This window comes from Sorex fumeus, unplaced genomic scaffold, assembly GCF_029834395.1.
Source record: "Sorex fumeus unplaced genomic scaffold, SorFum_2.1 ptg000061l, whole genome shotgun sequence".
In the NCBI taxonomy this organism is placed as follows: Eukaryota; Metazoa; Chordata; class Mammalia; order Eulipotyphla; family Soricidae; genus Sorex; species Sorex fumeus.
Genome location: NW_026606118.1, coordinates 51,026,957 through 51,052,760, shown reverse-complemented (window position 1 = coordinate 51,052,760; position 25,804 = coordinate 51,026,957). Strand labels below are relative to the sequence as shown.

The 25,804-nt window shown below is 40.4% G+C and overlaps 1 protein-coding gene and 1 pseudogene across 1 annotated transcript; one reads left to right on the top strand and one right to left on the bottom strand.

Moving 5' to 3' along the window:
- The first annotated feature begins 1,237 nt into the window (after window positions 1–1,237).
- Window positions 1,238–15,883, top strand: CENPQ (centromere protein Q). Its single transcript, XM_056126275.1, has 9 exons — window positions 1,238–1,272; window positions 4,043–4,172; window positions 4,885–4,939; window positions 8,423–8,546; window positions 9,110–9,178; window positions 10,233–10,362; window positions 13,319–13,438; window positions 13,722–13,799; window positions 15,351–15,883. The coding sequence occupies exons 2-9, from the start codon at window positions 4,083–4,085 to the stop codon at window positions 15,480–15,482; spliced, it is 798 nt and encodes a 265-aa protein (XP_055982250.1). The 5' UTR covers window positions 1,238–1,272; window positions 4,043–4,082; the 3' UTR covers window positions 15,483–15,883.
- LOC130034388 (NHP2-like protein 1) lies at window positions 2,921–3,931 on the bottom strand (annotated as a pseudogene).
- Window positions 15,884–25,804: the final 9,921 nt, after the last annotated feature.

Sequence of the window (25,804 nt, the reverse complement as noted above, 5' to 3'; positions counted from 1 at the left end):
TAAGAGTGAGTGCCATACTCAGTGGAACAAGGTTGAGACGTTCCTTTTTTCTTTTCAAGAAGCTCCTTTCATACTTGCAAAACTGGTTTCAGTGCTCTAAGTCGCCTAAATCGTGTTGATTGAGAAAGTCACTTGGAACCTGGCTCTCCCCCTAGGGGAAACCCTCCGGGTCACCCAGGCTGCGCGGTCACCAGGCGGGCAGGCGCTGGACGGACAGAGGCAGTGACCTCCGCCGGAGGGGCGGCGGGTGGCCGGGGACTGCGGCGTCACGTTCTTTTCCCTGGACACCCTCCAACGCCGCCCCCGGAGACCTGGCAGCAGGTCAGAGAGCCGCTGAGACGCCAAAGCCGGGCAATGGCCACGGGGGAGCCGGGCCAGGGCCACGCAGAGGTGAGGCGAGGAGCAAAGCTGGGGACAAGGGGGACAGGGGCGGGGAGGGGACAGGCGCTGGAGAGAACAACGGACTCTGGGCCGGCGTCGGGCCCGCCACCCACGCTTCTACTCACAAAGCCCGGCGGCCTCCGAGACCAGCTGCGGGAGAAAGTGGAAGTTGCACAGGGGACGCTACCGCCCGGCTGCCACCCGGCCAGCTGTCCCGCCGAGGAGGCGACACCGGCGTCCGCGCGCGCGCCGGGGGCGGGGCCGACACCGCCCTCGCCCCAGCCAATCGTCGGGCGCGCCGGCGGGCGCCGCTCGATGACGTCATCCGGGAGCCGCGCCTCCCCCAGGCAAGTGCTTCCGGTTCCCCGCGTTCTCTTCCGGTGCCCTCGGGAGGTTTGAATGTTTGGGCGCCGAGATCGCGGGCGGAGAGCTCCGGCGGGTTGTTTTTTTTTTTTTTTTAAGAGAAGTGACCGAGGAGAAGCGGTTAAGTGACCGAGGTTAAGCCCCCTCACCGAATTTCACCCGTTGGACGGCTTCGTGCGGAGCGTTTGCGACTCCGTCTCGCCGCGCCTGGTCATTGACGGACGTGGGGACGAGAAGGCCACCGGGACGCGGCGGCTGGGCTGGGCTGGGCTGGGCTGGGGTGGGGTGGTCGGCGCTGCGCCGCGACCCCTCGGCTTGCCGGATTCCTGTTTGTTGGGGGTCCCTGTCCTCCTTGGCCGGAGGAGCCTCGTCCTCGGCCGAGACCCCGTGCAGCCTTAGAGACTCGAGGTCATCACGACTGCCGGGCTGGACCGTCATGCGATAAACGCACGTTTGCGTTTTGCCCCACGACGTGCTCGCACTCGACCTGGGCCGAGAAACTCGGCTCCCACGAGCACGAGCTAACGGGTAAGGAAGCAAAACCCAGCGCGAATTCCTTGCTACAGTGCACGGTCTGTTCTAAAACTTCCCCTTCCTCCTGGTTTATGTCCGTTCCTGCATTGCACGCGAAGGGTCTCGCGGCACCTTTCATCCCCAGGGCACTGACCGACCAGTTTACTAAAAGCTCTCCTGCCGTCAGGCTTTTGCTGGTGTTCCCTCTAATACTTCACCCTGATCCGCGTATCTGGATGTTTAGAACTGTCATTCATTTGCTTTCATTCATTCATTTGCTTTTCTTTGGCCTCCAGGCTCACGCACAGATACATTTGAGGTGCTCGTTTTGCTCTTAGAGCATTTTCCCCATAGCTCATGCGCCTGCAGATTCATAGTGCTCGCCCCCCCGTCACATGCATGGGGCATCCACATACTTATCCTACGGGATGTGATTGTATTTAGTAGGGGCCCCTAAATACAATCACATCCCTCCTATCACGACCATTAATTTGAGGTTTTTTGTGGATCTCTAAGAAGACACAACTTCTGCTTTTCTGTAAATGCAACCAGCCCATAGAACACGAACGGCTTTTACCTATCGCATTCTTTCCTGGCCCAAGTATTGCTCTAGACGCTTTATGCATTTTTGTAGGAAATGTTAGGTTTACAGAGAACCTTTGGTGTCAGTACTTCATTGTACTGTTTTCAGGACAAAAGAGCAAATTTGCTTGTCCAAGTCTATACAGATAATTAATGGGCAGAGCCTAGATTCGGAACCTGGGTCTCTTCCTTACCAATGGCTCTCTGTCTTAGCAGTGGTTCTCAACCTGGAGTTTCCCACCTGGAATGTTTGACAATGTTTGCAGATGATTTTAGTTATCACGACTTGAGGGATGCTTACTTTGTTCTAGTTGGTAGAGAGCAAGAATACTGCAAAGGGTACAACAATGTGCAGGATACCTCCTCACAGCAAAAACTTTATCCCGCACAAAATGTGAATATTATTGAAATTGAGCACTAGATTACTGCCTTAGTTAATTTCATTGAAAGTGGTGCTTCTCAAACTGAGGGCAAGGGGGGAGAACTTATGCTTTTTATTGGTTACAACTGATTACAACTAAAAACTAAAGCAAATTAAAATGAAGTAGTAGTCTAACATCTACAATGTACAATACTAGGAATGAACTGTCATGTCAGCTCTGATTTTGACTTAGGTGATATGGTGTATCAGTATGGTATCGTATTAAAGGAAATGTGCCAGTCTGTCATTTTTTTGGTTGGTCTGTTTTGGGGCTGTATCTGGTGATGCTCAGGGTTACTTTTGGCTCTGCACTCAGAAATTATTCCTGGCTTTACTTGGGGGATCATATTTGATGCTTATGCAAAACAAGCACTTTACGGCTGTACTCTCTAGCCCCAGATGCTATAAATTGATAGCGGACATAGGGATCTGCCAGCAAAGTAGGGGAATTATGAAAACTTTGTACTTAATAGTTCAGCTTTTCTAAGAACTTAAAATAGCTCTGATACATTAAGTTTTAAAAATAAATTACTAAAGAAAATAAGGGTTTTTTAGTACTACAGTGTTATATAATAGAAGGTAGCTGGAAATCCTACATGCTAACAGATAATTCAGTACACAACACTGTGGGGGAGGGTAGGCATCTGTTAGGCCTCAGGTTTAGACCGAGAACCATAGGATAGACTTCTGGATGGACTTGATCTGCTATATTAGCAGTGAGCCTGCTGTAATGGTGACAGCGGGTGATGACAGGACTGGAGACCCTGCGAGCCCACCCAGGGCCTCCTTGGAGCCCACATACGGAACACAAGCACGAAGCAGGAAGAGGCGCAGCATAATCTCCAGGGGCCCCGAAAGGCCTCTCTTGAGCATTTATGCGCCCTCATTGGCTCCTTTCCGAAACTGTTCGCAGTTATGTGACTGTGACTGCTAAACAAGGTCCGGTAGTTTCTTAGTGAGATGGACATCTGTGGTGGGATAAGCCTTCGGATTTACATCAGCTTCAGTTACGTCTGTGGTTTGGTGGTCGGACCATACCTCCTATAGCTCAGCTGCCCACAGAATCAGAGCACTCGCTCCTGAAATAAATTTTTAAATTATTTTCATGATCAGATTCAACACACATAAAATTGTTGTCAGTTGTGATGAAAGTTTTTAAGTGCTCTCAATGTTCATGCTGAGAAGGACTATAACTGTGACTCATTTGGAAGATAACTCAAGTGATGGAGCGCATTGTGCATAAAGTAAGAACACCTCAATATTCAGCTTCATCAAATTGATGTCTCTATTCATTGAAGACAAATCATTGTATTTCTGGTTTTTTGGAATTAAATATGAAGATATTATTGCATAGGAAAATATAACATAAGAGATGCAAAAGCATTTTTATATGATGCTTTTATGTCACACAAATGGAATACATTTCTAGGAATGAAATTGAATCAGCTATCTTTGTATAAGGGTAAAACAAATTTTAATCTATTTAAATATTTTTAAAATACACTGGAATGTCCCCCAAATTTTATCATAAATTTTATTTATTTTTTTTGTTCTGTTTTGGGACCTCTCTTGACAATGCTCAGGCTCTGTACTCGGGGATCATTCCTGGGGTGCTGGGGATCAAACCCAGTTCCACCGTGTGCAAGACAAAGACCTTACCCTATAGCTCATCTCTCGAAAGCCCTTATCAAAAATTTTAGGAGCAGTTTTGGAATATGTAGATATATTTAAAAATATTGTGCAAAGCTATAGTAATTTTCTGTGTCTGTTCCACCTATACAGATTTTTCTGAAGCACTGTTAAAATTATTGCTTAGATCAGGATGCCTGGCTCCAAGGAAAAGTCTCGGCCGTTAAAAAGAAATACAAAAAGAAAAACTGCTGATGAGGAAATGGAGTTATCAGAGAATGAGGTAATAAAAACATGGAGTTCTCACTTAGAACTGATTATTTTGCTTAAAATTTTACCTGTTTTTATAAAGGAATGTGTGAAAACTAAATCAATTTTACTGTAAATCTTAGTAATTCCTATTGTTCTTAGGACTGTTGGAGCATGATTTATAAAAATTCTGGTGTAAAAATTCTTTAGTTTTTATAGAATTATTTGGGGATAGCCATATGGAATATTTCAAAGTATTTAAACAGTTTAGGAATAGGACATAGGAACTTTTGTGTCATTCATATGTTAAAAGTGGAGAATTTTTAAGACAGTCAAGTCGTTGTTAGTAACACTTAAAATAGTTTGGGAGGAATTAACTTATCCCCATCATAATATTCCCCCTCATAAAATAAATAAGTGAATTAATTAAAACCTTTTGCTTTGTTTTGAAAAGTGTATATTTGTTTTGTAGATTAACTATATAATTCTTTTTCACAGGAAAAATACTTAAAAGGCTGATCTTATATCAAACAAGAAATTTTATTGTACATTACAACCATTGCCCCCAAATTACTTTAATAATTTTTCCTTTCCTACAATAAAAACGTTCCATTTTTCTTTAGAAGTATACTTTTTTCTTATTTACCTGAAAAGTTTATTAGTACTCTTTTTTGTGTAGCAGGTATATTGCAAAATTAATATCGTTTTTTAAATGTTGAATTCTGTGTTATGTATTTTTCTTCTAGGTTAGAAATACATGCAAAAAAAATAAAAGTAAACAAAAGCGCCTGTCTTCTCAAGGTATTTTTTTCTTTTATCTTGTTTAACCATCTTTGTTCATTTAAAAAAAAATTAGCATCTTGCTAATGAGTTTTGCAACTAGAAAGGATAATTATCAGCTGCCTTCTAGTTTTTGCAAGGTTAAGTAATACTGATTTTCATTTTAGACAAATGAAATTCTACTTAACATCCCTAGCAAGTGCTGTGAATATTTCTAAATTGATAATAACTAGAGAAAATCAAGGGTACCACAATCTGAATTATTATGGATCTGTCATTGATGGATATCTCTTTTGAGCTGCTCTCCAAATGGGCCTCTATTCTACTACTTAGAGTATTTCATTCAACTTAAGTAAGTTTATTTGGTGAAAAGGTAAAGGTAAAGGCCCTCCCGTTGATCGTCGATTTTGCTCGAGCGGGCCCAGTAACGTCTCCATTGGAGACTTTGTTGTTACTGTGTCTGGCATATCGAATACTCTCGGTAGCTTGCCGGGCTCTCCGAGAGGGGCGGAGGAATCGAACTCAGGTCGGCCATGTTGGCCGCTTGTAAGGCGAACGCCCTACCCGCTGTTCTTTCGTGTTTAAATAATATCTTTATTTAAGTTCATCTTTGTGGAAGGGCTGGAGCGATAGCACAGCGGTAGGACATTTGCCTTGCATGCAGCCAACATGGCCGACCCAAGTTCGATTCCTCCTCCCCTCTCGAAGAGCCCAGCAAGCTACCAAGAGTTTCTCGCCCGCACGGCAGAGCCTGGCAAGCTACCTATGACATATTCGATATGCCAAACACAGTAACAACAAAGTCTCCAATGGAGACGTTACTGGGCCCACTTGAGCAAATCGATGAACAATGAGAGGACAGTGATCTTTGTGGGAAAATTCCCTACCACTACTCACTTAAGGCCAGGTTATATCCTCTCTATTAATACTTCCCATATCAAACAGTACTTTTACTTTTATAATACTTTGCATACCTCTAATTTTAACTAATATCTCTTCTCTTCAAAACCAATCTCTATTAGCCAATAGTCTATCCCTTTTATTACTTGTAAATAGAATAAGAACATTCATCTAATAGGCAATGAATGTCTATTGGTAGTTTGACTAATCTGTTGGCATTTCAAATAACATCCAGTAGCACTGTAACACTGTCCTCCCATTGTTCATCGATTTGCTCGAGCGGGCACCAGTAACGTGTCCATTGTGAGCCTTGTGTTATAATTTTTGGCATATTGAATACACCACAGGGAGCTTGCCAGGCTCTACCATGCGGGCGGGATATTCTCTGTAGCTTGCTGGGCCCTCTGAGAGGGATGGAGGAATCGAACCCGGGCTGCAAGGCAAACGCCCTACCAGCTGTGCTATTAGGATCCGAAAGATGGTGAAATATACCTGGGCAGGGCGAAGGCAGAGGAAACTCTGATGGATCTCTGTAGCGGTCCTGATGTGCAAACATCCAGTATTTGCTATAATTTTGTATATAAATTGATTAGTCAAGCTCTTTAGTTTACTCCTGTGAACCAAACTTTTTGTTGAGTCTTGATAATGATGGCATGATTCTTCATTTAAAATCAATAGTCTTGGGGCTGGAGCAATATTACAGCAGGATGCCCGTTTGCCTTGCATGCGGCTGACTGGCGTTTGATCCTTGGCATCCCGTATGGTCCCCAAGTACCACTAGGAGTAATTCCTGAGTACATAGCCTGAAGTAACCCCAAGCAAAGAGATAATATATTGATGAGTAATTAAGAAAAGGAAACACATATGCACTGTTGGTGGTATTGTAAATCAGTACAATAGTTAAAGAAAACAGTCTGGAGGCTACTATATTTTTTTTAATATGTCTGTTAACTGATCCAGCATCTCCACTTTTGATAATATATCTAAAGGAAATGAAAACACTTTCATTCAGAAATGTGCCTGCATTTCCATGTTTATAGCAATTATTTGTAGTAGCCAAAACATGGAAATAAGTTCATCTGTAAATGAATGCACAAAGCTGTGGTGTGTGTAATTCTACAGTCTTAAGAAAAGAGGAAATCTGGACTGGAGTGGTAGTAGAGTGGGTAGAGTCCTTGCTTTGCATATGACCAACCTGGGTTTAGTCCCCAGCATCCCATATGGTCCACAAGCCCTGCCCTGAGCACCGTTGGGTGTGGCCAAAAATCTAAACCAAAAAAAAAAGGGGGGGGGGAATTCTATTATTTGTGAAAACATGGATGAACTGTGAGATCATTCTGTAAGTGAAGTAAGCCAGAGAAAGATCACTTCATGATTTCTTTTATATACCGAATCTTTATTTTAAGAAAGGGGAAGAAAAGGCCACATTCACACAAAAAGGTTTTGGAGGCTATTCGAAGAACGAGTGGGAAAAGGGGAGATTTGGAGAAAGCTGTCAAAACTACAAACTTCAGTTTAAAGACAAATGAAGGTGCAGCCAGAGACATGGGATATGAGTTGAGGCACAAGTCCGGCATGTGATCATCTCCACCACCACATAGATCCCCCAGCCCCTCATCCCTGTTGCAAGGTGCAGCCCTGGAGTCCAGAAGTGGCCTCCTTAGCGCCACTTGGGAGGCCACAACAAACAGATAAAAAAGTACAAGGGTTGACTATGGTAACAAGTTTATTTACCTTGTGCCTACCTGATGCCATCTATTTTGCTTAACTTATGCATTCATGCTTTTTGTTTGCAACCTACAAACAATTGAAATCACACCCATGGGCAAACTAATGACAGAGCAATTTGCTTCTAAAGCCCATGCTCCTAATCTCCTCCTCCCTGCTATTTCAATATTCCCTTGACCATTTAATTAAGTTCTGCACATACACACTCTCATAACTATATTTGATTATGCAACTAACTGATCGGTAATTGATAATTCCTACCTTCAATGGAAACCTTCCAATATTCAGCCTAATGGAGTGGAAAAGATGCATTTCTTACAGTGAATTCAGTATTAGCTCCTGGTAAAATATATCATATTGCCATCTTTTATTCTTTTATTAATTGATTTCCCCCTTAGACTTTGTTCACTCCTAATCCCTCACTTACTCCCAGTTGGTCAGATTTATTTTTTAATACTAATTTTTTTTTTTTTAAGTAATGTTGAGGGGCCAGAGAGATAGTGCAACAGATAGCTTTAACCTTGCACACTGTCGACCCAGGTCAGATCCCTAGCATCCCATATGGTTCCTTGGACCCACCAGAAATGATTCCCAAGTGCAGAGCCGGAGCAACCCCTGAGCACCATCAGGTGTGGCCCAAAACCAAGAAGTTGTCTTGAGTTTGTATCTACAATATTAATTACTGGTGCTACAGTTGATATTAGGATATTCAAAGTCAGTACTTACGATGTTATGACTGTAACAAAAGAGGAAATTAGAGAGTTTATACAACTTTGTAATATTGTTTCTCACAAATTCTTTAGCATTTTGATATGTTTATCTTCACGTTTTAAGTGAAGTTTAGTTTCTGGATTGACCAATTTCATCCCTTGCTAGAGACTGGACAAAAAAGCCATACTAATCTGAAGCAGGTAAAGATATACAACAGGAGAAAAACCTGGCGACCTCTTTCACAGAATAGTAGAGAGCATTTGCAAACTTTAATGGAATCAGTAATAATGTGAGTATGAAACTTACTTATCACCTTTTAATTTCCCCTTTGTATGTTTCCTATAAACATCCTTTTAAATGTTATCTGCCCTATGGGGGATTGGATGTCTTCTATTTCAGAAGAAGACATTTTAAGTCTTTTATTGCTATTCATCTTCAGCAAAAAAAAAAATTTCAAAAATTAAAAACTTATTTTCAGAAGTTTGGAATTCTATCATGAAACAGAAATTATTGACTCTTGTGGCCTCATCTTCTATCTTAAAATTTTAGTTTATCAACAGGGATATGTTCAGAAGAAATTGAATCTAAATAAAACTTCCATAATAGAGTGTGGGGAGGTTTCCACAAACAAAATATAGAAGAATTCTGGCATGTAAATTAAGTAACAACAATGCTAATGACAGAAAGAAAAAAAGAACTTTCAATATGCCTCTAATTGAAATATTTTGTTAAACATAAAAGGGAAGGTGATTGATTCTACCTGGTTGGTCATTAAGAAACCTTAGAAAAGCTGACATCGTTTGTGTTTCAAATTCATCCTCAGTCCTTTTATTTATTTTTTTTCGTGTGTAGAACAATTTTGAGTACAACGGTCAAAGGAAAAGAACAAACTCAGTATCATCTTAATTGCCTGAAGAAAAGGTAATAAGGTTATGCAATTGAAATAAGTAAAAACATAATTTGGGGTCCAGAGTACTAGTACAGGTATGTGGGTAGGGCATTTGCCTTGCACGCAGCCAACCTGGGTTCAAGCCTCAGCATCCCAGGTGTTCCCCCTGAGCACAACTAGGAGCAATTCCTGAGTGCAGAGCTAGGAATAACAAACACCTGAGCATCGAGGGTTTGACCAAAAAAAAAAAAAAACATGATTTGTAAAATCTGTTCATTCCTATGTTGCAAGAACATACATTTGTAAAAGCTTTTCATTTGACATTTTGGGTCTTTGTTGTTACTGTTTGACAATATGTCTAGAAACTACCCTAAGCTTACTATTTGCTATATAATTTTGCTATATAATTCTAAAATAAGTTTAGAAAATTTGTGAAGAAATAACATCACAAAATATGTATTTATTTTTGTAGTTCTATTCTAAGATTTGAAAAGATATTTTGTCAATTTTAACTTCTTTAGTCTCATTTTGAGCAATTTAAAGATTAGCAGTTTATCATTCTTACCTAATATTTGTTCTATTGCAATGTTTCCCTTCATTTTATATTGTATTGCATTATTTGCATAAACATCAGGTAGTTTTCCAAGATTTGCAGCAAGTTGTAAAATGGAAGTTTCTTCTCCAGGCTTAAAAGGCACACCTACTGATGATGATTTTCAATGATAAATTTTTCCATAGTATTTGTATTTTTCTTTTCCTAAAAGAATGTTATCCATCTCAGTTTTATGTTTGCCTAGGGATTTTTTTGACCCAGTCCTTTCTTTTGGGGAAGTCTGAGCACAAATTTTGCTTGCTTTGTTAATCTTAAATCATGGAAACAAAATAGAAATAGTGGTATGCAGTGTTGTAAGAGTTCGTGGAGATGATTTATCAGGACTTTTTGGGGGGGATACTTATTACTCAGATTAATCAATTCCCAGGGAATTAGATGAAAGGAAAAGAGATGACAATTGTCTTTCAAAGCAGAACAGAATGTTGGTGGTACTCAAGTAGAAACAAATAATTGATTTTTATTCTGTTCCTAAGATTGTTGCAGAAGTGTGAATCCTTGAATGTTCCTCCCAAAAAACTGAAAGATTTGACTAATATAGCAGGTGTCCTGAAAATGGAGGGAGCACAGCACAGAAGAAATGAAGAAAGCCTGGAATTGTTGCAGGTATGAAAATTGAATATGAGTCTCATACATTTGGGGAAAGGGAAAAGACAGTAACGCTTTTGGATTATCATGATATTATCCTGGATGTATTTGATCTTGGATCAGATGTGTTGTTGTCAGCAAAAACTGCCTGAACTCAGGGATTCCAACAGTATAGGGCCAGGAATGTAACTCATGTGGCAGAGCACATGTCTGGTACATGGGATGCCCAAGGTTCAGTCCACCACTGGGTGCTGCATGGTCCCCTGTTGCTTCTAGGCATGACCCTGGTGGCCCCTGAATGTCACAGTTGCATATCTTTTTCGTTACACCAAGTAAAAACAGTTTTGTGTGTGTTGTCCCCATTTTACAAGTGTGAAAGATGTCTCTAATCGAACCTTAGCTGCTGCTTAAAATTACGGTATAAGTCTAATAGGCCTTCACATCCAAAAAGTGCCCTTCCCCACAATCATGGCAGCAACAACAGCAAAAATTTTTTTAAAAAGAAATGGTAAGGTGTTAATTCCAAAAATGTAAACAGTTGGTCTCATTCCTTATCATTTCAGAGTTTAGTTTATTTGTAGTTATTTAGGCTTTTGGTTGGTGATTTAGTAAATCCAAGGTGGAGCTTTATGCAAAAATACATCTTCAAGGTAACTTAACATTCATAAGTCATTCATTTCTTCATATGATGGAGAATAATATTGAAAGAATTAGCTACTGAACAGCATGTCCACATAAACACTAGGTGGTATCTGGGAGGAGAGGGGCTTAGGCCACATCCAGTGCTGCTCACGGGCTCTGCGCCCGGGGTTCACATTCACGGCTAACACCTCAGCCTGTGTGTGCTTCTTTCTCCAATCCAAGTATGATATTTCTATCTCCACTTTTATCTCAATGTTGTAAGTAAAGTAAAGGCCCTCCCGTTGTTCATCGATTTGCTCGAGCGGGCCCAGTAACGTCTCCATTGGAGACTTTGTTGTTACTGTGTTTGGCATATCGAATACGTCACGGGGAGCTTGCCAGGCTCTGCCGTGCGGGCGAGATACTCTTCAGGAGCTTGCCGGGCTCTCCAAGAGGGGTGGAGGAATCGAACTCGGGTCGGCCATGTTGGCTGCGTGCAAGGCAAACGCCCTACCGCTGTGCTATCGCTCTATCCCAATGTAGTACTTTGTCAGGGGTATATATTTCGGTGTTGTCACTAGCTCCGCCGCATTATAAATAATTTTAGATGACATTAGTATTTTTTAAATTTCACTTGATCGAGGTGTAATTGATTATAAGCTATTGAAGGTATACATGTTTTCCCTATCTAGTTAGCACATCAACTGAACATTTTGTATATATTTTATAATTATAAAAATCTCAAATAATGTTTTTAGTCTTATTTTGTCTTACATTCGATGTATTTCTAACTAGGAAAATCAGAATTAGAGGTTCCCATCTCTCACTTGGTATTTTGAGAAATCAGCTCACGGAAGTCAGGAAGGCACTTTAATTATTACCAGTTTATTGTGAATATTAATCAAGGATACTTCAATTAAAATTGGAAGTCTGTAGAGGAAGGCCTGTAGAGGGAGCTCTCATTCTCTACCATTCATCAGTTAAATTTCAGTTATAAAGCAACAGGTACATTTCCTTCCTTTCCAACTACAAGCCAAGCCCAAGGGTGCAGCTCAGACAATGAGAGGCCATAATCATTTGAAATTTTACTTTCTTCAAATGAACTTCCATTTTCCTTTTGCTAATTCCTTATTTACCCCACCTTCCTTTCTTTCCATCTTGTATAACCTCTCAGAGTATTTCTCTGTTTTACTAAATAAGGTGATGCCTGGTTCAGGAATCATTTAATATAGCAATTAGATCTTCAAATGGACTTGCTTAAATTTTGGTTACCATTATAAAGGGTATAACTAAGGAACAACCAAAGAGCTGCCAAGGGGAAGGTAGCTGGGATGAGGTGTAGTTTCCTTCTTTAAGCCCACCACTCTCCCAGCACTTCAGTATGTTCACCAAATTGGAAAGTCTCCAAACTTGTTTAGAGATTTTATGGCCGCATCATCGGGTAGGCAGAAACTGTTGAATCTGTAACCCTATTCCTGGGACTTCTTGGATTAAATAATGGGGCTAAAAGTGATAAACCTCTGTGTACATGGTTGCTCTGTCAACCAGACTTCATCCTCTGAGTCATTAGCATAAACTATATGTTGAAAGATGTTACTGAGGGCAGCAATTGCTCCTTTCGCCCTAATCGCTCAGAAACTCTCAGGGGTTTTCTGAAGCACAATGCCAAAAAACAGGATGAAAATAAATTAAAATATTCCTATTACTTAGTCTACTATAAATGTTTCATAAGTCCTGTGCCAAGAGCTATTAGTTGCCTGGTAACTTTTTTAATCTCTAAAGATATATAAATTATTCATAGCTCTTGGACAATTAAGAAGCAGTGCATGGTAAATTACAGAGCTCTTGGATACCTTTTTTTTTTAATCACTAGAAGCCTTTATCCACTGATTACCAGAGATGTCTTCGATCAGCACATCCCTGATTTCCCCATACTCACTTCATTGATTTCTCTTTTTCATCTGCCATAAATTAAATACTCTTTTTATGTGGAAAATTACCCATTATTACATACTCTTTTTATGTGGAAAACTATGATTCATTTTCTATTAGTGTCCCTAACATAGTGATCTGCATTGCTTTGGCCAAATGAAAACACTCAAATGCTACTAAGATATATTTGCGATTTTTCTACTCTTACATATTTTCCTATTGTGCATTCTACCCTCAGTTCATAGGTTCCAAATCCATTCACTTGGATATTTCAGGGTCTCTAATACCAGCAACTTTGGAGATTTTTCAATATATGAGAAAAAGTTATGTGTATATCTATTATATGTTTGCAACATATTTGGGTTTTGTTTAATGTGAGTTTTTAACTAAATCATTAAGTTAAAAATTCTTTCTGCCTCAGGGAGAAATAGATAAAATTGTGGAAACAGCAGAATCAATGACTGGAGAGATTCAGAGTCTACAGGACAAAATTCAGATTCTGACAAGGGAGGTAGAAGAGGAGGAGAAGAAAATTAAAGAGGTAATTGTTTAAAAAGATACATAGCTAGAATCTTGTATAGTTTGCACTCTTGCAATTGTAGCAACTCAGTGCTTTTGAATGACAAACTCATGGCAGTGGTGTGGCACCTGGACAGAGCTCAGTCTGGTGGTGCTGAGGGTGTGTGTAGTCAGGGCCAGGGATTGAACTCTAGACCTTTAACACGCTAACCACGTGCTCTACCACTTTTCTCTCTGCCCCCCCCCCCCCCCGGGGAAACTTCCTTGTAATAAGCCTTTGAAATTCTCACTTTTTCTCATTTTAGCTGCATCAGATAGGTAGTAGTGGGGACCTCGCTCTTCCAGAACTTTCTCAGAGAAGTCTCAAAGCACCCATACTTCAGGTAAATATTTAAATTTCCCTTGTTGCTTGTACACCAGTTATGAATCGCATTTATTTAAAAATCTACTTGAGGGGGGTGACTCTACCTCACGCCTCACGTTCTTCAGAGTACTGGTGTTCGTGAAAACAAAGCGTTTTCTGCAGCCCTTTGAGCCCACCCCTCCCTCAGACCATGTCATTTCTTTTGTAATCAGCAAATGGAGAGCCAAGGAAACGGAAAGAGTTGTGGTCTCTTGCTCTGCATACTCTGCATGCTGGTTCAGCTGCCAGGGGTGACTCAGGAGGCTTCAGTCTGCTGCAGCCAGGGCCGCTGCTGAGTCATAACCTGGGCCTGATTATCTCAGTGTTGCTGGGAGTGGCCCACAGGCCTCCTAGCTTTTGCTTGGGAGGTCCCAACAAATAAGTAGGTTTTTAAATGGAATTTGTGATGTAAACTATTAGGGGAAAATTTTTTCTCATTTAGTATCAAGTTTGAAAGTTTATTCCCTCCTTTGATTTTTTAATTTGGGCTCAAGCAGCAGCAGAAATGGTGTTCTCCTGGCTTTGTGCTCAGGGATCATACACTGCCAGGGATTGAACCAGGGTCACCTGCTTGGAAGGCAAAGCACCGTCTCTTTACTCTCTCTCCAGCCCCAAGTTTGAATGACTAGTCAGTTCATGCAAATGTGACATTGTTATCAGTAACTGTATTTCATCCTGTGGATTTACCAGGTTGGAATTACTAATTGAGATAATATGTACTATTTTAGGTCATGCTGGAGTCACTCGGTACCTGCTTCTTTACATATTTGTTATATCTGTAGGATAGATTTCTGGAGATAAATTTTTATAGTTGTTTTTATTTCTAGTAATGGCATATTATTTCAGGTACTGTGTCTTCTTTATAGCAGAATATAAACTGGTAATTTATCTTCAAGAAGGGCCTGTAGATATCATTGTATAAATATACTTCTGATGGCAGAAAGTCTTCCGTTTTCTCAAAAAGTAATTTGAATGTTTTGTTTGTTCTGGTGTTTTTGGTCAGCCCCTGTCCGGTGGGTCTCAGGGTTTTCCTTTTGGCTCTATGCTCAGGGATCACTCCTGGTGGGACCTCCTATAGCACTGGAACTCCTTGGGGAACTCCTAGGGACTCCTTGGGAACCATATACAGGGCTGGGAATTGAACCAGGGTCAGGCGTGTATAAGGCCACACCTGCTTACCATCTCTCCTGCCCAGTTCACATCTTTCTTATCAATAATCCACTTGGGGATCTGGAGAAATAGCACAGGGATCTTGCCTTGCATTGCAGTTAACTCTAGATCAGTCCCTGACATCCCATGTTCCCTCTAAGATAATACGCCAGTCCCATTTGGTGTGGCCCAGTTCCCCCAAGCCCTCACCCTTTCCCCGCTCCTTAGCAGAAGGAGGCGGGGGAACCTGCCTAGAGTGAAAAGTAATGAGCATTAGATACAGAATGATGTACATGAGGCTTATTATACCATTCTGAGTAACTTGTATTTGACAACTATTTATTTGGAAATGCTAAATCTAATTGTACTGTTGTACCCACAGAAAGAAATGTTGGCATTAATTCCAAACCAGAATGCTCTCCTAAAGGACTTGAATATTCTCCATAATTCACCCAAGATCATGAACATGTTCACTTTCATCGAAGAAGCCTACAAAAGACTGGACACATCTTAAAAGAATTTCTTAAATATAGTTCCATATTAATGTAATATTTGTGGATTTGTAAAACTCTTCATCTGTGATAACAGAACAGAGACCAAGATTTCTGGTTTATTATCTTCTAATATGCACTTTAAAATTAGCTCTTATAGTAGGTCTATTAGCATCTGTCAGAGTCCTGAAAACTTTTTATAGCAACAAAAATGTTACCAAGCCTTTTTGTCTATATTACTTCAGTTATTTGTCTGAAACAATAAATTGTTATGGTTTACAGCCACAATCTAATGAGTTAAGTTGGTTGAATAGAGCTCATGATTAGTTAATGCAGAGTAATTGTAATACTGTGACTTAGTGTATGTATAAAGTGTATCTAGTACCTACAACGTCTGTATTTGCATCATTGTCCTTTAGCTGATGACTTGCGTTTTCTGTCCGGTAGCACAGCGGTAGGGCGTTTGCCTTGCACACAGCCAACATGACCGACCCAAGTTCGATTCCTCCGTCCCTCTCGGAGAGCCCGGCAAGCTACCGAGAGTATCTCGCCCGCACGGCAGAGCCTGGCAAGCTCCCTGTGACGTATTCGATATGCCAAACATAGTAACATATGGAATTTGAGAAATCCCCAGGTTGTTTTACTTTTTTGCATAATTCACTGCACTTTGTGTGGCTTAATTAAAATTGGCCACAGACCAGGGAAATAAGCTCAAGTCATTGCTCATGGTTCAATTCGTAGCACCCACCAAATGGCCTCTTAAGCAGTGCAAGGGGCGGGTAGTCCTGGTTGATATAGACCTTAACCCCATACATAGCTTTTCCAGGAGTTTCTCTGGACCGCCCCAAGGTACAGTTGGGTGTGATCCTATTGAAAAAATTAAAAAGATACCAGGTAACTTTACAAATAAAAAATTGTAGTTTTGGGTGTTGGATCACTGAATAAATGTTAAATATTTTTATTCTACTGTCATCAAGCCATGTATTTACTTCAGAAAATCGTTAATAAGACACCTGGGTACATTTATGACTTTAAAAATATTTTTTTTTTCTAAACACTCCCTTGCAATGTTGGAGATCAGACATCATGGGGAAGCCTACAAAGGCTAAAATTAAGTACTTTCTTAGAAAATAATGTTCGGAGGAGAACATTTGAGATTTTAGAGCAGAACTTCTCAAATGTATTTGGTCTGTCCTCCACTTTAGAGAAATAAATCATTCCCCAGCCCCTTGGAAATCTTGCTTTAAGCAAACTCCCCCTACTCAATAATCCCCATGAAATGCACTTGAGTCCCTTGGATCATTCCAGTATTCTGTAAATGTAAAACACCTTCCTGGGTACACTGAATCTTCAAGAAAGGAAACAGAAAGTGCAACATGTAAAGGAAGCATCTTAAAAGTTTTTGACCACTTTATTGTTCCATCTTCCATACCACATTCACTCTCCCAAGTTCCCCACCACTTATCTCTATAAAATTGACCACCTGGGTGGGAGAAATAGTACAGCAGTTCAGGTTCTTTCCTTGCATGTTCCTGGTTCAATACCTGACTCCAGGCATGACCCCTGGGCACAGAGTGAGGAGTAAGCCCTAAGTACAGCTGGGTATGACCCAAAAATAAATAAAATTGACCCCCTGTTTTAGTTGCATTCCTCCTTCCCTTTTCCCTTCTTCAAAAACTACCTTTTTGTTGTCAGAGACTGAAGAGTGAGTGTTTTATTTTCATTTGTGCATTTCATGTTTTAAAAATGACTAGTAGAGCACCAAATTACTGCTTATTAACCATGAGGTTTTATAATAGTTCATGCTGGGAGGGAGGAATTGCAGACACATTGGCTATTTATCCAGAGGGTCTGTTTAACAGGTTATTGAAGTAAACTTTGCTGTCTTACATGCCATTGTTGGTAAGAAATAATTCTTCACCATGCTTAAATCGGACATGTAATAACCCTCTTGTAGCTTTTCAAACTGCCTTCTTGTAGCTTTGAAAAATATGTAGCCTTGAGAAGGCTGTGACTCAGTGGTAAAGTACATCCTTGCATGCGCCAGACCCAGGATCGGTCCCCAGCACTGTAAAAACAAAATGACCTAGTTTTGAAAGATTCATAGTATCTTCTAGCAGATAACAGGCAATTAAAAATATGCACTATGTATTTGCTTAAGGTTGGATTTTGTATACTCTGAACAATTTAAGAGCTAATTACAGAAAATAAAATTAAACTACGTGTGGTCCCGGTGATTCAGATGGCAATCTTCCTTGGTAGAATCCTTATCTTCCAAGTTCTTGTGGAGAGCCATGCCCCCTGTCAACTAAGTGCCAAAGCTAACACTTTTGATTATAAAAGATAAGAATATTGAAATCAGACATGTAGTATAAAAATTTAACATATGATAGTGTTTTAAATAAAATAAGAAATGCATTGGGGCTGGAGCAATAGCATAGTAGGTAGGATGTTTGCCTTTCACGTGGCCAACCCGGGTTTGGTTCCCAGCATCCCATATGATCCCCTGAGCCTATTGTTTCTAGAAGTTTCTTGGTAGAGGTTTTAGGATTCTCTTGGTATAGTATCATATCGTCTGCGAATAGTGAGAGCTTGATTTCTGGTTCAACTCCACAAAAAGAAAACATTCAATCCCATCAAAAAATGGGGAGATGAATAGAAACTTTCACAAAGAAGAAATCCGAATGGCTAAAAGGCACATGAGAAAATGTTCCACGTCATTAATCATCAGGGAGATGCAGATCAAAACCACAATGAGATACCATCTCACACCTCAGAGACTGGCCCACATTCAAAAGAACAAAAGCAACCGATGCTGGCGTGGATGTGGCGAGAAAGGGACACTCCTTCACTGTTGGTGGGAATGCCGACTGGTTCAGCCCTTTTGGAAAACAGTATGGTTGATTCTCAAAAAATTAGAAATTGAACTCCCATTTGATCCAGCAATACCACTCCTGGGAATATATCCCAGAGAGGCAAAAAAATGTAGTCGAAGTGACATCTGCAATTGCCTGTTTATTGCAGCACTCTTTACAATAGCCAGAATCTGGAATAAACCTGAGTGCCCGAGAACAGATGACTGGTTAAAGAAACTTTGGTACATTTACACAATGAAGTACTATGTAGCTGTTAGAAAAGATGAAGTCACGAAATTTACATACAACTGGTACTACATGGAAAGTATCATGTTAAGCGAAATGACTCAGAAAGAAAGGGATAGACATAGAAAGATTGCATTCATCTGGGGAACATAAAGTAACCAAATAGGAGACTAACACCCAAGAATGGCCGAGATTAGTACCAGGAATTCTACTCCATGACTTGGAGGCCAGCCACACATACTAGGGAAAAGGGAGCTCAGATAAAGAGGGGAACACCAAATAAAGGTGTTGGGAGGACCCTCCCAGAATGGGAGAAGCATGCTGAGAGTAGACTATAGACCAAACATGACTGCCACTCAATGTTTCTTTTGCAAACCACAACACCCAAAAGGAGAGAGAGAACAGAGGGGAATGCCCTGCCACAGAGCCAGGGGGGGATGGGGGGGGATGGGGGGGGGGGGGACACTGGGATGTATGGTGGTGGGAAGTGGGCACTGGTGGAGGGATGGTATTTGATCATTGTATAATTGGAACCCAAGCCCACAAATGTGTAAGTCTGCAACTGTACATCATGATGTCTATTAAAAAAATTTTTTAATTAAAAAAATACCTCCATAAAAGAAAATTTGTGAAAATTTTTATATTTCACCATGGGACATAAAGTACTTGTCTGAGGGTTTACTAAGCTGTTGTTGCTAGTTGAGCTTCTGTGTATGAAACATTCTTTACTGAGCTGAACCGGCTTCTATGTTACTGCCCCATCAAATTTTATGTGCTCCTACTGGGATGTCAGAATTTGTAGAGTTTGGAGGTGTGACTCCAGGAACTCCAGAATATTTAACTAGGGGCAGGAAGGGCAGTCCAGATGATAAGGTACTTTCTTGCATGTGGCCAACCCAGGTTTGATTCTTGTTATTCCATATGGTCCCCAAGCATTGCCAAGAGTGATTCCTAAGCACAGAGCCTGGAAAAAAGGAATGAGCCCTGAGCAGGGGTGGGTGTTCTCCCACCCCACCCCACCCCGCCCCACACCCCATAAAAACCGGAGACATATAACTAGGCATTGAACTTACATAGCAGTGGTTGTGGGATGTGTATGTGTGATTGTCAGGGTTTCCAGAAGTATGGGGGGGGGAGAATTGGAGGTGGGGGACACTGCCCAGTAACACTCGGAGAAAACCCCAGAGTTCTCAGCCCTGTGACCAGTATACCTGAAGTTTTTAGCAGTTTGTTATCTCTTCAGAGCTCAGTTGTGAGTTGGTGGAGTCAGGCCTTTGGCCTGGTGGCAGCTGTGTGGGGGGGGGAGGGAAGGGGGGTGGGCGGGGAGTGTGACTGCCTGTGCTTATCTGGGTGGGACTCAGCCTATTCCCCTCCCCCTCCTGAGATTGCCCCTTCTGGTGCTTCTTTCAACCAAAAGACCTGTGTATATATATGAATTTTTACAGCTAGTTAATCCCTTCTGAAAATTTTTGTTTTCCCCTTTGGGGTCAGACGCAGAGATTCTCAGGAATTACTCCTGATTCTGCATGGGAGACCAGATGGGATGCCAGGGATTGAACCCAGGCTGGCCTCATGCAATGCAAATTCCTGAGAGACTGCACGCTCGCCCTGGCCCTTCTTCCGAGATTTAATCATGAGTCTGCAAAGCTGTGCCACCAAATGAGGTTACATGGCAGCGGTTTTTGGATGTGGGTGTGAGGACTCGGTTCCGTGAGTTAAGCACTACTCGGTTCCGTGAGTTAAGTTTCTAAATATTCATCTCATGCAAATAAGCAATGGGAGATACAAGAGATATGATGAATGCTTTCCAAAGAGGATTTGTATGAAAATCTAACACTCTGTTTTAACAAACACGTCTCGTGTGCACCAAAAAGTGAATTAGTGACAGAAAGCCTCCAGTTGACTTAATCTCATTATCTTGCCTTATTGATATTGCTACTCATGATAGCAGAAATCTGATAATTTTGTATCTGGGCACTAAAAATTTAGTAAACGGACAGTCTAACCCAAATGATCTCCATATCCTATAGAGAATAAAAAGAAAGAAGTCAAAGTTTTACTGTTCATCCTTCCTCCATATCTTTGAGCTTATGACCATGTTTCTTATAATCTTGCCGTAGGGTGTAAGTGATGAACTATTTCTTTGTGTTTTCTTCACAAGCTCTAAGTGTTGCTTCCTACACACCGTTGTGTCCCCCTACCCACTCCCTATCTCTATTCAGTACTCTTCCTTTGAATGAATAGCTACTGGAAAGGCTTGTTTGTTTATTTGTTGCCTACCTACGTCAGATCTATCAGCTGGTTCTAGATCATTTTCAGTGTTTTTAGTTAGCATAGTTTCCTTTTTAACTTTGTGAACATTTATTTCGATTATGTGTAATCGCTGAATAAAAGTGCACGATGTCTTCTTAAGAAGCCATTTAAGTAAACTTTACTCTGTATATCTAAGATCAGTAGCAGCCCTAGACTTTAATGATAACAGAAAAAGTGTGTATTTTGTGGGTTATTTATTTCTTGGGTTTTTCACTAAATGTGATCCATGTTACAAAGCATCTTAGCCAGACTAAATTGGAGAGTCAAATTTGATAATGGGTTGAGGGAGTCCCAGATTGGGTAAGACAGTAAAGAACTGGATAATGTTTTAAGACGAGTAATTTGAATTTTGATAATGATAAAGGAGATAAAATAGTTTTCAACACTCTTATGATTTTTTCATTAAAATATAGTATATACTAGAACATACATGACATAATTTTATAGCTCAGTGAATTTTCACAAAGCAAATATTTATGTAACCTTTACTGAAATGGAGAGCATTGCCCAAAAAAATGTATGAATAGAAAGAACATTAATTCAGAGAGTAATTCTTTACTGCTTCCCTGATCTTTCTTTCCTACTGCCTTTTCCTGCTCTACCAAGGTAACAACTACTCTAACTTCTAAAGCCATAACTAGTTGTGTTGTTGTTGTTGTTTTATTTTGGCGTCCTACCCCATGGTGCTCAGGACTTACTCTTGCCCTGTGCTCAGGGATCATTCCTGGAAGTCCGTGGGTGACCATATGCGGTACTAGAAATTCAAACCAGGGACAACCAGATGCAAGACAAGTGCCTTAACCTCTGTACTGTTTCTCTGATCCCATAGTTAGTTTCAATTTTTTTAAATATATACTGAATCACACACACAGGAATACTTTTATGTCTGGTTTATTTTGCTCAGCTTTAAGAGGTTGTTGTATAATCTAAAGGGATTATGAATTGCCACTGTGTGTGCATGCACTGTGTGTATATATATATATATATATATATATATATATATATATATTTATATACACACACACATTTATCTAAGTCTGAGGGCCTTATCTGCCAGGGTTCAAGACTTATTCCTGTCTCTGCGCTCAGGGATCACTCCTAGTAATTCTCAGGGGGCCATTTATATATATGGGCATCAAACCCAGGTAGTCCACATGTTTGGTAAGTATCCTATCTGTGCTATCACTCCAGTCCCAGTATGTTATTTCTGGTTTTTTTTTTTTTTGGTTATGAAAATGGCACCATAAACATTGGCCTAGAGCTTAGTTCTACTTGTTACGACTATAACTTTCTCTTCTTTATAAGAACAAATAGAATATGTAAAAATTAATTTGCATGAAATAAATCTTTGATTTTTTACTGGGGGGGGGGGACTAAAAGAGCACAGAATAGAATTTAATATGACCCCACTGTTATTTTGTCAATAAGGCTTTGATCAGATATTTGATTATAATTCAGAGTTAAAGGCATAGTTGGGTTTTTTCAGGCTATTTTCAGATGGCATAAAGAACATCAAACAACTGAGCATCTCTAGAACTTTTCAAAGGTGCTTGGATCCTAAATCCGTCTATTAGATTCTGACTCATCCAATTTTGAGTATTTATCACTAACTTACATGCCAACTTCCTATCTCATAAGCCTAATAATTTTGAATCTCTCACTGTTGCTTTACTATTTACAAAATAGGCTGAGGTGGGTAGAGTTTTCATGGACTTAATAGGTTTTCTGCCAGCTTTTATTTGCACTGATGAAATAATAGGAGTCGTAATGTATGTGTCTTATATATGTGTATATGATTTTTATTTCCCATCTTATGGCCATGATTATATAGCAGGAAAAGAATTAAAATGAATGGCATGTAGTTGTAACAGCTAGTAATGGTTGACATCTCTCTGAATTCTTTGGCATAGGTTTACAGAGCAGTGATGAACATAAATCGAGGAAATCCATTTCAAAAGGAAGTAGTATTGGATTCATGGCCGGACTTTAAAGCTGTCATTACCCGTCGTCAGAAAGAGGTAAGGTTTAGAAAGATGTAAAAATAAGAGTTGACATCAACTAGAAAAAAAAAGATAGGTAACACAGATATAGTAACCAAGTAAACATCATACCCATCATACCCAGATTAACAAGTTACTTATTTGATTGACTTGGTATATGAGACATACTGAGAACCTCTGATGTATTCATGCTATTTTCACAAAACAAACATATCTATTTGGTCCAAGAAATCTGAGTCTGGAAACCCATGGAATATTGCCCTGCCAGGATGGGGATTGGCAGCCGATAGAATGGATCCTGACTGAGGGGCTGGAGCAATAGAACAGTGTAGGGTAGGGTGTTTGCCTTGCACGTGACCGACCTGGGTTCAATTCCCAGCATCCCATATGGTCCCCTGGGCACTCCCAGGAGTAATTCCTGAGTGCATGAGCCAGGAGGAACCCCTGTGCATCGCCGGGTGTAACCCAAAAAGAAAAAAAAATAGATCCCTGCCAAAGATACTTACTTATGGGGATAAAACTGACACAGACCTGGGCATGCAGGGTGGGCATACTGTAACAGCAGTAGACCACTTGATTCCAAATGCAAGGCCCTGGGCTCAATCCCCAGCATCCAAACAGCAAAGCTCTCAGAGATCAGAGAGGAAGTGCTCCCTGGTGGTCCTCCCTATGAAAGCCCACAAGACCCACAGAAGTGAAATGCTGTCATAGCTGAGGGCAATGAGGTGCTATATTGTCTGCACCCTGGAGAGAAGATGGACAGTGGGAAGCGGGTGAGAGACTGTGCTTCTCTGTGCCTGAACACAGCTGACCAAGGGGTTCTGTTGAGTGCTGGTCTTCCATGTGGAAAAAAACCTCTAGTTAAATGTGTTTGATGGTGTTAATTTTCACAATCGAAAGGCAGCAAGTACGCATACTTGTACATGACAGTTTTCTCATGGGATTGGTAAGATCCTTATGACTCTTTTGGACAAGTAGACAAATATGGAAGAAGATTGGAAAAAAGAGAGTGTGGAACTCAGTGCCCCTGGGACACAAGAGAGATGAAAAGATCAAATGTGTACATCTGCCCCACATTCAGAAAGTTCTGGAGAATTGTTTGATTCATAGAAGTGTATCTGCTGAAATATACACTTATATATAGACAGACAAGTCGAAGCATATAGCTATCATATGCGTTCACATATATATATATATAAAATAAAAGTCTGAAATAGTCTCTGATAACAAACATTTTGTTTTGTTTTGTTTTTTGCATTTTGGCTCATACCCAGTGATTCTCAGGGTTACTCCTGGCTCTGCACACAGGAATCATTTCTGGCAGTGTTCGGGGGACCATATAGATGCTGGGGATCGAACCCAGGTCGGCCGCGTGCAAGGCAAATGCCCTCCCCACTGTACTATTGCTCCGGCCCCTAGCAAAAGTTTTAAAAGGCTATTCTTCCGATTAGCTTTTCAGCCACATTCTCGCTTAGCTATTCTTGTTATGCAACTAATATAGTAATAGAAATGATTTAGACATACTCAGCTAATGGTATATAATCTATTTTTAGTATTTAAGAATGCAGGGATATGTGTATGTTTTTATTATGTATTCTGTCCTAGGCTGAGACAGATTACCTGGACCATTATACAAATGCTTATGCTGTGTTCTACAAGGATTCCAGGCTTACCAACAACTATTAGAAGAACATGATGTTATCAACTGGGACCAAGTTTGTCAAAGACAAGGTGAGATCCAGTGTAAGGCATAACTAACTGTCATTTTGTTCTCCTTTTTGTTATGTGTGTGTGTGTGTGTGTACACACACACATATGTAACAAATAGATATGACATGTAAAATATACACAAAATGAACAAATACATATGCATGCATTTGTGGGGCTTGGGTTCAGAGTAAGTAGTCACGGTAAGTCACGGTCCTCCCGTTGTTCATCGATTTGCTCGAGCGGGCCCAGTAACATCTCTATCATGAGATTTGTTGTTACTGTGTTTGGCATATCAAATACATCACGGGGAGCTTGCCAGGCTCTGCCGTGCGGGCAAGATACTCTCGGTAGCTTGCTGGGCTCTCCGAGAGGGGCGGAGTAAGTAGAAGTGATTTAAATTAAATTGCCTTTTAAGTGATTTTTTCCCCTACTACTGTAATACAGATATCAGTATCCCAGACTGTTAAGTGTTAATTAATAGGTAAGCCACTTTTTCTTTCTGAAGAAAATGATTCTGTAAAGAGATAATCAACTGATTTTCACAGTAAATACTGGAATTAGTTTATGAGGAAAGTGTCCTGTCGGCTCTGAGGACATAACAGCATGGTTATTAATGCTAGTGGATGGAATTTAAGCCAAGATGGACATAAAGTTTCCCATAGTTTGAACTGACAGTTTTATCTTCAGTGTATCACTTAACTCTTTTAATGATGATTGGGGATTAATATAGGCAACAAAGTTACTGTTTATAACATTCCTATGAAATGAGTTTTTTGGCAATATGACAAGAAGGCAGGGTTCCTATGTTAAAAATATTAACTCCAGGAATGTTTTTTCAGTCACTGTTAGTTATGAAACCCTCTTATAAGAAAGAAACTTGTCATGTACAATAGTAACTGACACATAAATTGCTATAGATTTGGAATGTTATCTAAATCTATTTGCATATGATCAAGACTTATAGAGGAAGTTCTATACTATATTTCTCCTTTAGAGAGCTACCCATTATGCTGGTTAATGTGAGACATGTTTTTGCCACTCTGCCAATATAGAAAATTTTTCTCACCAATAATGGTGGCAACTTTAATGTAGAAATAAGGTTATTAAAGTCATGCACTTTAATGTAGAAATGATAATCTCTTCCTTGACTTGAAAAATCATGGCAGTAACTGAATGGAATTTGGCACTGTATATAGATTTCCCATCCTCAAATCCCTGTAA